The following is a 15436-nucleotide window of genomic DNA, read 5'->3' as shown; positions in this document are numbered from 1 at the left end:
TGAACCGGGGCTGGTTACGAAAACCGAAATATTGGTATTAGAATGTGGAGTTATCAAAAGCTATATAGATATTAAAATGTTCGAAAATGGTTGTTGTTTTAAGATTACAATCATAAATCTTTGAAAGATGTCGTTAATTGTGGAGGGAAAGCATTGTTCGATCACAAGAACGTGCATTTTCATATGTGGACGGGTAACATTAAGAAATGCTTGCTTCCCATTTCACCAATATATCTAAGTTGTTTCTTGGCGTATTTTGATAAAACAAACTTTTTGGAAAGAGCAGTTTGTGTTGCAGACGATGTCATATTTTTTCATGACGTAATGATAAGATCAAAGCGTATTACAATGTCACAAATATCTCCCCTTTGATGTGGCCATTGTAAAACTGGAAAGAAACCGATTCGAAGACAAAATGTTAGACATTTTTTTTAAAGTTGTGCGAACAGCTTTTTTTAATCGGGACTTTTCTTAACTATTTTGACAATTTATTACAAAACCCCAATGGTATTATCTATAAAATGTTCAATCAGTCTTTTTGTTAAAAGCCATTTTGTCCGTATTTCAATTATATCACAAATCTGAATTTTTTTCAACGTTGGCCATTGGCTACTTTCTTGCTTACGGTTGCAAAATATAACAACAAATAGTATTTTTACCAAAGTATATTCACGCTTAAAGGACTGTATAAATATTCAGAATATCATGTTTATTCTAAAAAATAATGAGTTTTATTGTCTAATAAATACGCACGTATGTTGTGATATCACGTTGTCTTTTTCTCGACGTTTTCTACACGTTGCGTGCTACCCAGTCTTTATCAAAAGCTTTTTTCGTTAGCTTTGAGTGAACTAATAACTATAAAATTTTGAATTTTATATGCATATATGCTGCAGATAGTATATTCTAAAAATAATGGTACTTGGTTGAACATGTATCTAAGCGCAGCATTTTGTCCGTGTCTAACCAAACTGTCACAACATCTAAAATTTGTATATTTTATTTATTCACGCGTACACCATGTGGAATTCAAACGAATTGTTCAAAAAGGCAAATGGTGTTGAGTCGATTTCTTCATATACTTAAAAATGTATTTATCCTCCTCTATGGTTTTATCATTTCATTTTTTCTTTGGCTTAACAAATGGGTTGTATATATATGTAAAACCGTGTCTAACAAAAATGTCACAAAGCGCATTTTTGACGTTTCCAAAGTAACGTTTTGTTTTGCGACGTAAAAACTCTTTTAACGTCTATTTTAACAACAATAAAAAGTATTGAAAAGTTACGATACTGGATTAAATTATTACGACTGTGGACGTAATGAATAAAAAAAAATACGATTTTAGCGAATCTGATAAAATAATGAAAGAAATGTTGAAAAGAAAATAAGAAAAAGAAAGCCCTAGCGCGCACTCCTGTCTGTTCATATGCAATGATGTCCTGGTGAAATCGGGATCAGCGTGCCTGCTCAAAGTATATTGAAATGTGTAGACACGCGCTTGCACATTCGCTAGTGAAATTTGTAAAATCAACGTATTTCATGATCGTCTAATTACCTCTTGACAATTATTTTAGCTATAAGATATAATAAGCTGTACAAATATCGCAAAAATATTTTTTTTATTTTTTTTTAAATCGGACCAAAAACAAAAAAAAAAAACCGATTTATTCTGATGTGGCCTTTTTGACCCCTTATACCTCGAAAACCGTAAGAGATATCCGAAATCTAATTGAAAAATGCAGGTAGGAATATTAATGTGGAAACCATTGAAGAATAATAAAAAAAAATCTACATGGGTTTTAATAAAATACATATTTTTGCCCTTTTTGGCCCTTTTTTCTAAAGCGGCAGGGGCAATAAAGTCCAAATTAAATAGGAATCTTCTTTGTTGGTAAATTCATATCAACATTTCAGAACAATTCGTCAACCACAACTAAAGTTATCACACGAAAACGAAGTGTCCCCAGACCACGACGACGATGACGCGGACGACGACGACTGCGCCATAACATTATACGACCGCAAGTTTTTTTCCTCGTATAATAAAAACGGGGGATTTCGCTTTCAGATTTTCCAAAGAGGGAGATTTGCCAAGATTTTGTTTTCTCGTAATGTTTAGCAATTTTTTATGTTTAGCAACAGACCTTATGAAATTCAAAAACGAGTACATGTATTCGGAAATATTAACATACATCTACATTAGAGATATAAAATCAAATAGGAAAGATTCACTTTATACTCTTTCACAATATGATTTCCAAGGGGGGGGGGGGGGTTGCTACTGACGTTTTTGCCTGTAGGTTAGTTGGCTTTCTATTTCAGTATGGGCGTTTTACCTTTTTTCGCATCACGAAATTTGTTTACATAATTCCTAACATTTTTCTCATAGGATAAAATTTCCTTCAAATCATTTTTAAATGGTTGATGCCAAACTGTTTACCATATCAGGATGTAATCTGATGTTTCAATTGACCAAAACGTACGAAAAATTACTATCGAATCGGATAATTAAATAATAAAACATGTTATGTGTGTTATATGTAAAAAAATAATTATGCACACTTTACATGTAACAGTTATAGAACGATGTACGTCGCAATACAAAAAGACGTCAAATTTTGCCAATTTCGACGTTACCAAAAATGACGCCAACACCGTACGCTACGTCTTCCGGTTTTTCCTCGATTTTCAGTTTTACTACCAAGCCGTTTTTCCGAACTATTATCATGTTTCCTTGAAGGTAACTCTGTATAGTAATTGCAGTACTACAAGTCGTGAGCAAGCCCCTTATTGGGAGCAAACTCATGCATAAATTACAACGTAAATTATTGTAAATGTGTACTAAAATGTATTATTCATTCCGTTTTTACTGATATTTCTGGATTTTTCTTCATGCCTACAATTAGCCTTTTTGTTTATGAGATCAAATAAGAAATGGACTGAAACAAATATTTCAACATTTTATTGGAAAAAAAACAAATAATAAAAATCTCTATAAATATGCATTCAATTTACAACATACATTCCAAATAATATTTTATCGCTTAGTTTAAAACCTAAAAAATCCACACCTAAAGTAACTTGCTGACAAACATTTTGCATCTCATTCTGGGTCATGATCCTATATACATTTATAAAAGAACATAAATATGTAATATACAGGAGTCTTAAGTAAAATTTGTGATATAAGGCAAATTCACAATGCAAGGGTTAGTAGCAACAGTCACAATGCAGTGTATATTGACCCTTATACAATAACATTAAAAATTAGCCTGACATATTGAATAAAACGTCCCTTTTCAGGCTGCTGGAATTGGAAGATTCGTAAAACACTGCCACACAGTTACACCATATAATAAAGAATATCATTAAATAATAACAAATCCATAAAATGAGTAAAAGATGGTTTCACCTCAACGTAACGATTTGAACAAATATCCCTATTAAACTTAAAACTGCAGTCACTGACAAACATATCACAGGGGCGGTAACTCTATTTTTCCAGTAAGACTTGGTACAGAGCATAAGTACCATACTTCTCGCTGAAATGTAGAAAAAAATTCTTACAATAGCATAACAAATAATATTGTTTGTACGATTTAAAAAAATCCATTGAGGTATTACAATTGTTCTTGCAATAAAAAAATACGATAAAATGTTCATGTACATCAGTTAGCCACTTGAATTGTTCGATCTTTCACGTAATCATACATCTTTGGGGTACGAAATAGGCCCATTGTGATGATTGATCTTTTACGTATCTTTTACCAAAAGTAAAATGCACAAAGCTTTTCATCAATATTATTATGGTCTTCAAAAATATACAAAAAATATAGTGAACAGCACCATAATCGAATTCGTTTCTGGTCTCACTTGCTAATTCATTACATACTTTGTCTTTCAGCTAGCATGGTAACAATTTTCTGTTTCTGACCACTGTTGAGGAAGTTGATATTTAGTACATTGTCTATGGTGACATCCACGAAATAATTCTGGAGGCCCATGTATTTATCTACTGGAGTCTGCAATTAAAATATATTTACTTCACACCTTTCACTTGTAGTATAGTAGACAATTGATCTTCTATATAAAGTTTTGACTGCGTTTCTGTCGTTCTTCACTTTTAAAATACTTTGCCCATGACAAACGTCGTAAGGCCGAAAATTTGGGCATCACTTTCTGTATTTAATGTGTTTTATTTAGTCCCCTTTTACCTTTTACACGTATCTATTGTTCACTTATTTATTATTCTTATTTATGCTTATCTGAACAAATTCACAACATATTTTATTTTTCAATCTACCCATTTAAGGGTAGTAACATCTGTGATCAGTTCAGATATACACGAAAGCACACCTTTTCTACTCCAACGTATGTAAACACACTTCAAATGTAGCTCAGAATATTATACCGTGCTCAGTGTATAACGGGTATGCAGACAATGAACGGGAACTGACGCATCCCATAGCGATGACAAACTTGACTGTATGACCAAGCACTTTTACCTGCAACCTTGACATTTGAAATGTTCTAGACACTTAAAAAGTAACTTATCTTAATATCTGATGAAGACTGAATTTAAGGGTGTTTTGTACGGAAGGATGTGTGAAAGCATTATTGTATATCTACATAACTTCGAATGAGAAGTTTATCACATACATCTGTTATGTACCATGCTCTTCGGAACTTCTTGCAATTTTTGGTCACAGCATAGACTGCTACGAGGTGATACATGAGGATTATAGTCAAAATAATAGCATTGGCAATATTTAACATGGAGTTCTCACAGTAGCAGGCTAGCTGAAATGATTAAATTGTTAAGTTTAAAGCAAATGTATGTTGTTCACTTATAATACATGTAATTAAAAATATGTTGGTTCTCCTAACATAACATAACTGTAAAATGCATACACTGATATTCAAGGCATGAACAAACTAAAATTTCCAGAACTGTTATCAACAGTATTATTTCAAATTAGCATTAAAAAAATCAGTACTCGAATCTGAAATCATATAACTATTCTATTTAAAGTTACATATGTATATGATTACTTAAATCTTTCTTTAAATTAGGTGCGCCTCTAACACGTAAAGAAGGAATGGTCTACTATTCCATGAGTATATGATCATTATTATGAAAACAATCGCAAAATCTTTTGTATTTATGAACCCATAAAACTTTATCGAATGTACTTACTGGAATGACAGCAATAATGAAGACAACGAGAAAATACCATGTTATTAGTGCAAAAATGTCCCCACAATAGTTGTAGCCACCTCCAGTGGGGGATATCCTGAAAACCCTTAATGACTTGTCTTTGTTGGTGGACTTCAGGAACTCGGCATGCGTTATCATCACATTGTGGGTGATATAAGGCCTGAAAGGTTATGAAAAGTCTTGTCTAAATAGAAAATGATGACATGCAAGCACAAAACGTTTCGAATTAGTTTAAATTTGAGGTAATTGCACGTTTCGAATTACTAGCTTGAAGACACACACACATCTATTGTTTAAAAACTTTTCTCAAAGGTTTTTCTCACACTATATATTTTTGGTTGACCGAAAATTGTTTTTCGCCTTTAATATAATTGTAATACTCGTGGACTCAGGAGTTTTCAATAACATTAAACCAATAACTTCAGAGACAAATTCATCGGTTGTACGCATGATTTGAAACATGCCCTGTGTCGAAAAGTTTAACTTCGCAAGTAAAATGCATTCCAGGGCCGGATCCAGATACTTTGAATAGGAGGGGTGTCAGCCCAGATTCGCTCCTCAATAAATGTGGGTGCTAGGACATTATTTACCATTTTTTTGTCAATTTTACACATGAAATTGACATTTAAAAAAGGGGGTTGCCTACCCCATGCACCCCCTCTGGATCCAACACTGCATTCTTTAATACCTTAGGTTGATATAGTTTATTAATAAATGCACTACGCTCATCCAATCTCAATGGACTCAGTGCATCTTTACTTTTATTAAACTTACCCCTCTCTGATATTTTCAAGATAACTTCTATTTTTTACTTCAAGGCGGTGTCTAGGCCCTTTCTGGTTTTGTTGAGAAGCTGCTATTTCTCCATCCTCATGAAATTCAGGTATTTCTTCTTTTAATTCTTGGTTTGGTGTCACCTCATTTTCTATTTCTATTTCGATCATTGTCAGTCATTTTAGACTTATTGTTTGAATCTTAAAATATACAGTTCAACACTTATAAGATTAATTTCTATCGACGGTTGTTTGTTTCTGCGTATGCATTAAAAACAAATATTAGTTAAATCTAGTGATTTATGAATATTAGAAATAATGGGTTTACCACAATCGAATCCGAATCACAACGTACGCAGCACTAGAGGCTAATACTAAGTTCAGTGCAGAAAAATTCAAAAATACTTACATATTCAGTCCACATAATAGTGCATGTACTTTATTTTAATCAATATACCTACATCAATATACCTACCACAAACATAGTTCTAGAATATATATATATATAATTTATTGTCTTCGTTTAAATTTCGGTATTATTTATTATCTTTGTTCAAATGTACGTTGAAACACAGATAAATCACAATACGTGCTTTTGCATAACCTGTTAGACAAAAACACACTAGTACCAAAAACATTTGAATTTTTGAATAACATAATATTTAAGAAGAATAAAGTGATTAAGCATAAGACATTTGTTAACTACATTTCCGAAACTAATCATAACATCCGCTTCTGATATGGACTACTACTTCTCACAATGATAGGGATAGGGATATACGATACTTCCCTTGTTTCTGCACTCTGAGTATTCATAGGTGTCTGTGACATGGTCTGTACATAATGTTTGCTTTTATTAGAGTCGTTTGAAGTTTCGTCCCTTTTCTTTCGCAGGACCTGCGATGTTCTGCTTTCACGTGGCGTGTTAATTTCGATCCACTTCCTCGTTTTGTTTTGTTTTGTTTATTTTTTGTTTGTTTTTTTTTTTTTCAGGCGCTTGCAATTTTTTTGTTCAGTCTTCGTGCAGCTCGGTTTCCAGTTGGATTTTAATATGTATATAGCTCTTGTTACTTCAAAAGCGGCTATGTCGAAAATGAATTCCTATTTGAAAATATTATTTGTACACAGGTTATAAAATAACAACATCCATGCTAAATCACCCGCAACATTTCGTGCCATTTAAAGCCCTACAGTAAACCGAGCTATCAATATTACAAATGCAAACAAACTCTTAAAATAACTAGAAGTTTAGCAACTTCATTTTTAATATGAAAATCAATACACAGAGTCTTACCTTTCATCGATTTGCTTTCACTTCAAGTAAGCAACGCTGTTATTTTATCTCTCAAATGTTAGAAAGGATTAATGGACTTACAATCTTATAACTTAAATGGAGTGTAGATTTCCGGATGGCCCGTTCGTTGTGACGTGTGACTCTCCGCAATCAATATCTTATTTGCGCTATATTTAAAACGTATTGTATAACATCAGTCCTCGTCTGTCGAATTCTATTTTTAGGTTAAAGGCACTCAAATGTGTGTCATTTTTTGGGGCAAAATTCTATTGAATTTATACAGATGTATATAGATATGGTGGAAACATAGTTTTTACAGGAGGGTGTAACTTCGCGAAAGTATACATACCAACTGAGCCTGCTCAGAAAATTATCAAGGAATGGTCTGTTTGTCGTTTCAGAGGTCAGTCGGAGACAGACCCTAGATATAGGAAACTTCTTGCAGTTCGTTGAAGAGTAATCAAGGGAACCAAGGTATAGCGGTAACCAAAAGAATGTAATCCAGGGACAAAGACCTGACATGGAAAACAGACATACACAACAAAGAGCATAAAGTAAGTAAAATCATACACACAAAGTAACAAAAGCAAATGAGCAACTCGGACTCCACTAAAAACTGGGAGCATGGACCAGGTACACCGGTTGCAGTCTGCCGTTTTTCACGTTGTATCTGCGGACCATGCGGTTGTTTCCAACTTTCCGGGTTTTCCTTGATATTGCTTTATTTTACACAGACTTTCTGAGTATTTCTTTTGACTATTGACCAGATTTTTTGTTCAGTTTGATAATTTATTATTAACCTTTATTTGACACTATCCCCGACAAAGTTCCGTTCAATAAATTAAACGGTAAAAAGCGACCAAACCTCTAAAAGACAACCTGGAAGCATGCATGAGAGTAAGTGTCATCTAGTTTTCTTGAAACATATGCCGAATCCGAATCGAGTTACAGAATCCTGTTCTGACCACAGGCACTTGGGACCAGGATTTTTTTTTTTTATTTTCCTAAAAAATATCATTAAATCATTTTGTTTCCATATTTGAGTTATTATGCGTGTTCTCTGACAGGTCCGCTTGCTATTTATTGCTGTTTATACTATGACTAGTTTTCATCTATATACTTCTCTAATAAAGATGACAACTAGACATAGTATAATCAGCAATAAATAGCAAGCGGACATGTCAGATAACACGCATAATAACTCAAATATGGAAACAAAATGATTTAATGATATTTTTAGGAAAATAATAAAATAAATCCTGATCCCAAGTGCCTGTGGTTCTGACAGCTTATTTGGTCAAGTACTTCTATGGCGTGCATGAGTCAGACGGAAAAATACAGGACAGACACTAAAATTCAGTCGACTTTATAAGAACAAAGGAAAGGGCCAATCGATGAGAAGTATGGTACTATTTGTTCCCATTGGCTATGAAAGCAGATACAAGACCGAAAAAAAACGTAAAGTGCAGTTAAGAGGCGATTAAAGTGTGCCAATACAAATGAAGCAGTGCATGACACAAAGTGAACAAGTCAACGCACAATTCACCACGACAAAGCCAAATGTACTTCAGTTTCAATATAATACATTTTATATCACTTCCAACAGGTACTATGAGAAATTATCTGAAGCTGCACATTAGGAGGAGGGTACAAAATTAGAGTAAATTTAGACTACGGTACGTCTTGAGACATAACATTGCGTGACAATATAAAAATAAAGCGAATTTTCCAAAAAGCGAATAAATGGTGATTTTTTGTTAAAGTAGCTAATCATGTATATTGAGGTATTAAAACGTGCCACCTATTACCCTCGCTCTGTGTTCGACAACTGAAAAATGCAATCGGAACAACTCAGGCTTTCTTGTTACACAAAAAGTGTAATGGAAATGACCGAGTAGTTCCGAATCATACAAATGCAAGACATTTTGAGAGTAGATTTCGTGACAATAAAAATGTGCTTTAATTGATAAAAACAATAAAATAATCCTGCTCGAATTCCTACTTTACTGTATTTTCAAAAAGATGGCAGTTTTTTTTTAACTATGTCTCATAACTGCAAGGTATGTTCAATAAAGTAGTAAATAAATAGAATAAGCAATTGATTGTCATACCATACTGGTGTAATTTGTAACCATAGCTGGAATATAGTTCAAAATTTGAAACACTTACCATACAGAAAGCAACAGTAGAGAGTTTTCAATTTGCTATTTATCTAAGTAACAGTCCGTATAATATTCAGGCACTGCCTATGGTAGAGGTGATTCGTGGTGTAGAAAACACACCGAACAAATGATGCTTTTCAGTCTACATTTGCTGTAGTTTTATGTAACGGTGTTGCTTTCTGTATTCAGATCTGTATTTATGAGAAGACAATTTCACACACAATCTATATATACATATTTTTTTATCTCAAAAGTGCAACAATCAAATGAAAAAATATGACTGTTTATGTATTCTGTAACGGTTTCTGAATAAGAATTTAAAGTAATTTCCGTTGGTTTCGACATACACGAATCACCTCCTGTCTGATTTTTATAAAGACTGCTACTTGAACGCCTTTATATATGACAAAATATATAAAATGAACCGTAAAACATAAACGATGACACGAGGGGTGTTGTAACTAGTCGTTTGTGGTGGTTTGGTCAGTATAAGTTATAATTAACAGTTAAATATGTAACACAACTCATTCTCATCCATTTTTGTCCATAATTAAAAAAATCAAAGCACGTGTCTGTATACACTCCGAGCAAAGCACTGACCGTTTTAAAATCAATATTTAAAAGTATAATTGAAAGTATTTTAAAAATTGCCAGTCTAATTTATATGTAGGTTCGCTATTTTGAAATTTGGCTATTATCGTATTATCATATTGACCCGCAATCTTCAAAATTTATGCTAACTTGGTACCTACGTACTCCTGTCAGTTGTTGCCTAAATATTGGAATTTGTTATATGGACTTTCCTTTTGACTATTGCCCAGAGTTTACCTATGGGTTAGGTAATTTTGTTATTATATCCTTTATCGCGCAGTTTTAGCCACACTTCTCATAGCTAGTGTCTTCTGGAAATAATTTATATTTTTATGATATTGAAGTACACCGAATTTGTATTCTGTTGTGTCATGAATTACACGTTGTTCCGTTTATATAGGTCATGATATAGATGCCCAGTGCAGGTCCGGGTGTCAAAAATATAGGCCTGCAGTGGCGCTAAGCTTGTCGTAAAAGGCGACTAAACAGTGCTCCGAAACCTAGCCGGGGGCTAGGTGCTCTGCCCACAGAGCAACTGGGTTGTGTGCCCCAGGTGGTGGAATGGGGTACCCCTGGCGTATTACATGCTGGGGTTGTCAGGCTATAATACGGAAAACCTGGCCGCAAACCATAGTGGTGCACCGTGTTGGGAAAGATGTCACGTTCATCGCACGTTAAAGAACCTAGCTGTGGTATTCGGTAGGAGTATGAACCTTTGCGCTCAGCCACAGGAGGCTAAATTGCCCAACCTTACCCATCCCTCCCTTTTTCTAGTGGCAATCAAAATTTTTCGATCCTGTTGTCCCTGTGTCCCATCCCTTTTTTTCATTTCATAATTTCATGTTCATTTTATCATCCATTTCATGTTCATCGTCTGAATATAGCTGAGATATTGCTGCTCGGACGTTAAACCCCAACAATCAATCAACCAATCTTGATATAGATAAAAGTATTGTCTAATTTGTATTTGTACACACTTCAATCGCCTCTTAACTTTACTTAAGCACTACTTGAAAAGCATTTATTTGCAGATGAATTCTCATCCTTTTTCCGCATTCATGGCAAATGGGGACAACTTATATCCTGCTTCTCACGGATTGGCTCTTTTCTCCATTCTAATAAAAGCCGAACTTGTAACCAATCGAATTTCAATTTACAAGACATTTTAGCATGTCATCTAAATGTATATAAAAACCGATGTGCACAAAGTCTGTGGATTTCGTTTATCGCTTCACCGTATGTTCAACGTCTCATGTATTGTTACATAGTAAATCAGAATAGTACATTACATACTATAGTAAATCATCATGACATTGTTCGAAACGCATTCATAAAAATAGAGAAAGTGCTTTGAACAGCAGAAACTTTTGTAAAAAGAATGATTAAAATCTTTCATCTTTAGTAAATGTTTGAAGGGGCCAAAGAAATATAGAGTTCAAAACAAGGATGTCATTAAGATTTCCTACGCAATAGTTGCTTATGAAGGGGCATTGTCACAATAAATTGCCTGCCCAAGAGAAAAACTTTGATAATGCCTCGAGCTGCAGACGAGGACATCATCAATGTTAAAGGCAATTCATCAATTCCAAAGGGTAGTCAATTTATCAATGATGCCCTCTTTATAAACAGCTATTGTATAAATGAAAATACATGAATGTTGTTTTATTTTTTTCTGATGAGGAAGAACAGTGTTTGCTTTAAAATGTATTACAATTCATTCTAAAATGAGTATCATGACCTGTAGTGAAACATTCATCATTAGAATAATAGATATCTTATACAATGAAGTATATATCTTCTATTTCATTAACTGTAAATGATGTTATCATAAAAATTATGAAATACCTTATAAAATCAATTAGATTTCTGAATCCGTTCTGCTGTACATTATATAAGATATCTACAAATTGAAATAAATATTAATATAGCGTGCAATAAGAAATATTCAAGGTGCACGATGGTCAAGTCGGCAAGGCAAAAGAAAAAGTTTATTGGTGTACGCCACCTGGATGGCTATCTATAGAAAAAGTGATTACGTGTAACCGTGAGTGAGTGAGGTGGTTTTTAACGCCCTTGACTACCCTCTGTCCGGTCTCGCACGGACAACCTTTTTTGACGGGCTTTAAATAAATATTATATTCATTTTAATTGTATTTTTAACAAAATAAAAGAAATGAATAATAAAATAAATAAATAATAATTAATGAAATAAATACATAAATAAATGGTTAAGTAGAAAAATGTAATTGGAAAAAAATGATGATAAGGAAATATGATTGGGTGATTTAGTGAAATGAGATTAATAAATACAAAATGATTGAACAATTTTGCAAAGTAAAAATAAAAATGAAATAGGACCAGGTAAAGGAGGTAAATGCCAACGATTAACCAAGCTGATGAACTCACCTAAATACGAAATGCCCACTGAATTTTGCAATCATTGCAACGATTGTCACGCATGTTACGAACTCAATCTCGTTCTCAAATACATTTAGCATATGTAAAATATGATGATTGGGGGTTTTACGGTCTTGACTATCCTTATTGAACTCGCACGACCGCCCCTTATGGGGATTTTGTTACTAATGTCGGTTAGTAGTAGGTAGCGGAGCTCAGCCTTCGGGATACTTGACCGAAGAACTCCGTCAGAGTATGTCCTACTAGCGGCTGGGCTGCTGTGTTGACGCTCTGGCCTACTCCCAGACCCTACGTGGGTCCGAGAGCGTTTCCCCACTCAAACTGTTTGGGAGTACGTCAACGTGTAGAGTGTAAATACGGAGACAAAACAATTAAATGTTAAACTCCGAGCTCAGCTCACTTAACAAAATAATGTGATAATCACGTGATAGTAGCAAAATCAAGTGTAAATAATTAAGCTTCAAGTCACTTCAATTTCATGAACTCGTGGATCGTTACGGTGTATCCATCTGCATCATGAAAACTGATTTATTGAACGTGTCATATTTTTCCTTTTCACTATCGTCTACCCCGAACTTTTTATGAGCAACCCGGCGGGCAGCCGCGTAGTTGAGGCCAAATTGAAGTGTAGGCAAAATTACGACAGGGGGTCTGGGGGCCGATTAAGGCCCCAGCAGGTCCAGGGCGAAGCACCCCCCCCCCGAAGCTCCGCGGAGATAGCGTTTTAGAGCATCATTTATGCCTCTCCTGGATGTATTTTATCTTAAAAAAAAATGGCAAAATTAAGTGCAGGCAAAGGCTTTTTTTGCCTAACGGCAACTACGCGCCTGGCGGGTGTTTCTAGATAAGCAGAGGACGCTTACCCTACCGGTGCACCTGGTCCATGCTCCCAGTTTTCAATGGAGTCCGAGTTGCTCATTTACTTTTGCTACTTTGTATGTATTATTTAAGTTATTTTATGTTCTTTGTTGGATTTGTCTGTTTTCCATGTCTGTTCTTTGTCCCTGGATTACATTCTTTTGATTTTCGCTAGAATCTTGGTTCCAAGGAAATCCATGAATATTTTTTAGGAATAAACCTGGACCTCAACAATTCAATTTCAGGACCTTCAAAAATATCAGAGGAGCTCTTGAAATCGAATTGTGGAGCTTATCAAATATTTATGGAGGTCCAGAAATATTTGAGGACCTCCTAAAATAAACAGTAGAGGTTCTGAAATAAAAATCAGGTCCTTAATTGGAATTGTGGAGATTCATTGATAATTAAAGATATTTATAAATATTTAAGTGCTTCCTTAAATAATGATAATGATAATTTTGATTTATTATATGCCTCATAAATTTCTTTCTGCAATAGATGCATAAGATTCTATACATTTTTAGCAAGGCAATGAAAACAAATACTAGTAGTATGACTGGCCATGACATGTTGACAAAATAACAGCTGTATTAGCAAAAAGAAACATATTTTATTATTTACCTGATTAACTCATACTAATTTGTAAATAAAACACTGCTATTTCCAGCTCAAACAATTCGATAGTAAGGTAACATTTTACTTTCATACCTATCACCGGCAAAATTCTTTACGCAATAAACCGAAATGCACCTGCAAGGCCTATGCAAATAAGTGATTTTTTCCCTAATAGAATAATAGGAAATGGTTTTGAGCAGGAGAAAATTATGCTAATAACCGAAATATGCAATAAAGCGATATGCGATTGAGTGGAGTCGACTGTAGTTACTATGACATAATTTGTGGAATTAGTGCTGTGACAAATTTGAATGGACTGCTTTCGAAAGCAATCACAAAATATAGTCCATGTTTTCCCTTTTCAGCAATATTTGAAACTAAATGTATGATTTGATTGGTATATACCAATAAAAAGAATGGTTTTTGTTTTTTATTGGGGGGAGACCTCATTTCAGTGAATTGCCACATCTATGACTAGCCATTTTCATATTTATAAGCTGATATAATGTATTCCATATCTTATATGAAGGTTTATAAAAATATCTTATATAGTATATAAGATTTATTATACATCAAAAAAGACATCTTATATAAAATATATTAGATATATGTGGATTTATAAATTATATCATAAATGTCAAATTAATCTGAAAACTATTTGCATGGAAAGCCATGTATTCAACATTTAAGGTATCTCATATAAGATATATTATACGCTATATAAGATAGTTGATAAAAATGTCTAATTTAGATATCATATATATTATATAAATATCTCATGTACTATACTACATACTTATATATCATATCAGATATCTTGTGTAGTAAATAAGATATCTCAATTAGTATACAAGATATTAGATACCCTAAATATACTTTTTGAGATATCTCATTATCATAGATATCTTATATAGCATTTTGTACCAAATCATTTGAAAATACAAAAATAGCCTGGTTTGCACAAAGAGAACTAGAACTAACCAATCAGAAAGGTTGTTACAAATCAAACATGAATTTGCATAGGTATACCCCCACTTGTATGAAAGTTGATATTGGAGAGCAACCACAATTACAATGTATTTCCCATCTAAATATAAACCCAACAAGTGGTAGCTGAGATTTTTGCCACAAATATTTTCTTTATCATTTCGTATAAAAAAAATCTGAAAGTCTCATGAACAGAAGTTGATATTGAACACCAAACAAAATTGTTTACAACATAATCCCAATAATCCATTCATCTACTGAGAGCAGAAATAAATGTGACCAAAAAAAATTCTGACCCCAAGTAAAAGACAAGATTTTTGTATATAGATCAACAATAAAAAGACAGCAAGCAATCATGAACTTACTTTAAATAAAAAAATAATAAAATAATGCATGTTCCTATTTGGGCACACTTTTCAGTACAAAAGTCTCTTAATAATTTGAATAAAATATACATTTATTTTTATGAACAGTTTTTATTAAATCTTTGTATTTAATCTAAAAAGTTTTTTTTTTT

The 15436-nt window shown here is 33.5% G+C and overlaps 2 protein-coding genes across 3 annotated transcripts in view; one reads left to right on the top strand and one right to left on the bottom strand.

Moving 5' to 3' along the window:
• Positions 1 to 2950: 2950 nt before the first annotated feature.
• Positions 2951 to 7503, bottom strand: LOC148629546 (uncharacterized). 2 transcript variants are annotated; one of them, XM_088553365.1, is made up of 6 exons: positions 7370 to 7503; positions 5996 to 6195; positions 5201 to 5381; positions 4663 to 4803; positions 3896 to 4025; positions 2951 to 3545 (listed from the first exon to the last, which is right to left on the bottom strand). In XM_088553365.1, exons 2-6 carry the CDS (start codon positions 6163 to 6165, stop codon positions 3412 to 3414), a joined length of 756 nt encoding a protein of 251 aa, XP_088409491.1. In that variant the 5' UTR covers positions 6166 to 6195; positions 7370 to 7503; the 3' UTR covers positions 2951 to 3411. The 2 variants fall into 2 exon arrangements, with proteins under 2 accessions (XP_088409491.1, XP_088409486.1); XM_088553360.1 differs by having other exon boundaries at positions 7289 to 7444.
• A 317-nt stretch (positions 7504 to 7820) lies between these two features.
• The window catches only part of LOC148629544 (DNA methyltransferase 1-associated protein 1-like), a 29626-nt gene continuing 22010 nt past the window's right edge, over positions 7821 to 15436 (top strand). Inside the window, exon 1 of the mRNA XM_088553350.1 lies at positions 7821 to 7842. The gene's annotated coding sequence lies outside the window, so the exon portion shown is untranslated. The remainder of the gene's footprint in view (positions 7843 to 15436) is intronic.

The sequence above is a fragment of the Perna viridis genome, chromosome 1 (genome assembly GCF_037379345.1).
Source record: "Perna viridis isolate PV_CMFRI_1.1 ecotype Kerala chromosome 1, ASM3737934v1, whole genome shotgun sequence".
Taxonomy (NCBI): domain Eukaryota; kingdom Metazoa; phylum Mollusca; class Bivalvia; order Mytilida; family Mytilidae; genus Perna; species Perna viridis.
The sequence above is the reverse complement of the archived record's forward strand: the minus strand, read 5'-3'. Positions and strand labels throughout refer to the sequence as shown.